Here is a 2758-nt window from a genome sequence, read left to right as displayed (position 1 = left end):
CCCTTCCCCGAAGATCCCTCTCCAGAGCGATTTACATAATAGAGCTTTACCAAAAACCCTCAAATCCATTAAGCCCCATCCCCCAAGACGCTTAGGTAATGAAATACTATCCATTTTGGAAAGATGGAACTTTCGCTGATCAGATTTACCACCCCAGATAAAATTTGTCGTAACCTTGGTCATCTTATGAATAATGCTTGCCGGGAGGAAGAATAAATGAGCCCAATAGATAACCATCTGCAATAAAACAGATTGAGAGAGAATGACTCTACCTGCCAAGGATAGACTCCTATGTTCCCATGCATATATCTTTTTATAATATCTCTCTGTCAGCCATTGCCAATCATTCTTGGAGTAACCCTTAGCTTTGAGATGAAAGCCTAAATATTTGAGGCCCTCCTTGAGCGGCCTTGTCTCTATACCAAAAAGCTCAGAAATCCAATTCACCGTCTCCATGTTGACATCATTGTGAAAGAGTGAGGATTTCGCTTTGTTGATAATAAGCCCGGAGGCTCTTTGGAATCTTTCAAGTATATCTTTTAAACACATCCAAGATATTCTGCATAGCATTGCAAATAAGAGCACATCATCAACAAAGAGGTTGTGCGAAATGAAGTTGTGCCTGCATATTTTAATAGGCTTGCATCTGTTTTCAGCGACCGCTTTATTGATGTGGATGCTTAGAGAGTTCATGGCCAGAATAAACAAAAGAGGCGAAAGGGGGCATCCCTGACGCAGACCTCTTTCTGCTTGAAAAAAATGGGAAGGAATACCATTGATAATGACCGCATAGTTCACATTCTCTACGCAAGCCATGATCCATCAGATGGAGTTGGGCCTCAAACCGATCTTAGCCAAAAGACATTCAACAAACCCCCAGTCTAAGCAGTCGTAAGCTTTCTTCAAATCTATTTTCATGATGGCCGCTTCTGTGTTTTGAGAAGACATAGAGAATAGGCACTCCTGTGTATTAGCCACGGCATCCAGAATATTGTGGCCCTTCAGAAAAGCGAATTGGTCCTTAGATAAAAAGGAAGCCAGTGTTCCTTTTATTCTTTCAGCAATAACTTTAGTGATGATTTTGAAAGAAATATTGCATAATGATATCGGTCTGAAATCATGAAAAGATTCCGCCTCCCCTTTTTCGGAATTAAAGCAATCAAAGTGGAAGTAGTGATATGGTGAATGCAGCCAGTCATTCTAGACGCTTCCACCATCCTCAGCAGATCATGCTTAATGAGGTCGAAGAAGTGGGTGAAAAATTCGATTGTCCAGCCATCCGGGCCTGGGCTCTTATCCTTCTTAAAGGACTTCAAAATTCCAAGAAGCTCGTTCTCTGTGACTGGCTAAAACAGGGCCTCATTCTTTTCATCGTCAAACATCTGAGGAACCAATTCAATACCCCATAGAATGTCCTGAAAAGCACCATCTTTCCTTCTGCTGTATTGGCTCTTGAAATGACTTACAGCTTCCTTTGTGATATCATGTTGAGATACAAGAAAACCTCCATTTCCATCCCTTATCTTCCATATGGAGTTTTTCTCACGTCTGGCATTTGCATATTTATGAAAAAAATTCGTGTTCTTATCACCTTCTTTGAGCCATAATGCCCTGCTTTTAAGCCTCCAAAAAGATTCCTCCTGCTTCAGCAATTTATATTTTTTTCTTTCAAGCTCTCTTATGCTACATTTCAAGCTGAAGGGGCACGAGTTTGCTTCTGACAATTTTAAAATGCTATCCAGCTCCTGTTGCACTGCCTGAAGTTCCTGCCTGTCTTTTTTCCTTTTTTCAATTTGCCATTCCTTCACCAGCTTTCTCATAGCGGCCATCTTATCTCTAAATGTTAAAAAGGGGGGAGACATAGCTTTAGCTGATAACTCTTTCCATGCATTAGAGATGAGATCATTAAAGGCTGGGTCCTATAAAAGAGTTCTATTGAATTTGAATGGATACCCCTTTCTGAAGTCTTTTTCCCGCCAGGATAGAAGAATTGGTCTGTGATCGGATACAAGTGCATTCCCCACTGATGAATAAGGCATGCCCATTTTATCTATAATGCTAATATGCACTATAAACCGATCAATCCTTTTTGCAATATAAGCCTTATCAGTTCTGCCATTATCCCATGTCGGCTTCATTTCCGAGGGAGCGATATCCACCAAATTCTTATTTAAAAGCTCAAGCTTTATGCTATCCGCAAGCGAGTCCTTTTTCTTACAGCTTCCCCAGCATTCATCTGAGCTCAATGTTACATTTAAGTCGCCTGCAATTATCAGATGTTCGATATCAAACATATCTGAGGCAAAAAACTTTTCCCAAAAAGGAGCTCTATTTTTATAAGGCGCATAAATGTTTAAAATGTTTATAGGGAAATCTTTGCCCCTAATGGAGGCCGAAATAATGATCCCAGCGAAACACCTGTATGCTTTGGCTCTGATCCGATGAGGATCCCATAGAGTTGCTAAACCCCCTGACAGACCTCTTGCCTCTGTGGCCACCATATACCATGATGGGAACATTTTCCTAAAGTAAGAAATGGAGGCCTGGCAACTGTGCATAGTTTCTTGGATTAGAATTATTCCCGGCCGGGAAGAGTAGAAAAATCCTTCAGCGCTAGGAATTTAGGGTCAACGCCGAGACCCCTGATATTCATAGAAATAATAAAAGTCATTTGGAAGATTCACCAGCCGCGCTTGCTCTAAGAGGCTGAGAAATCAGCATGCCATAAATAGGAACATCAACCAGAGTAAGGTTCCTA

The 2758-nt window shown here is 41.1% G+C and overlaps 1 protein-coding gene across 1 annotated transcript; it reads right to left on the bottom strand.

The window, feature by feature from the left end:
• Window positions 1-1919: 1919 nt before the first annotated feature.
• LOC149241427 (uncharacterized) lies at window positions 1920-2501 on the bottom strand. The gene has a single exon (XM_089370541.1). It carries the CDS (start codon window positions 2499-2501, stop codon window positions 1920-1922), a length of 582 nt encoding a protein of 193 aa, XP_089226667.1.
• Window positions 2502-2758: the final 257 nt, after the last annotated feature.

This window comes from Pinus tabuliformis, chromosome 8 (assembly GCF_031772625.1).
Source record: "Pinus tabuliformis cultivar Carrire ecotype Pingquan chromosome 8, CPIR1, whole genome shotgun sequence".
NCBI lineage: Eukaryota > Viridiplantae > Streptophyta > Pinopsida > Pinales > Pinaceae > Pinus > Pinus tabuliformis.
Note: the sequence above shows the minus strand (reverse complement) of the source record. Positions and strands in the feature narration are given on the sequence as shown.

What these genes read in the sequence shown, in the direction of transcription:
- LOC149241427 (XM_089370541.1), bottom strand. Translation starts at nt 2,501, where the DNA reads ATGGTGGCCACAGAGGCAAGAGGTCTGTCAGGGGGTTTAGCAACTCTA.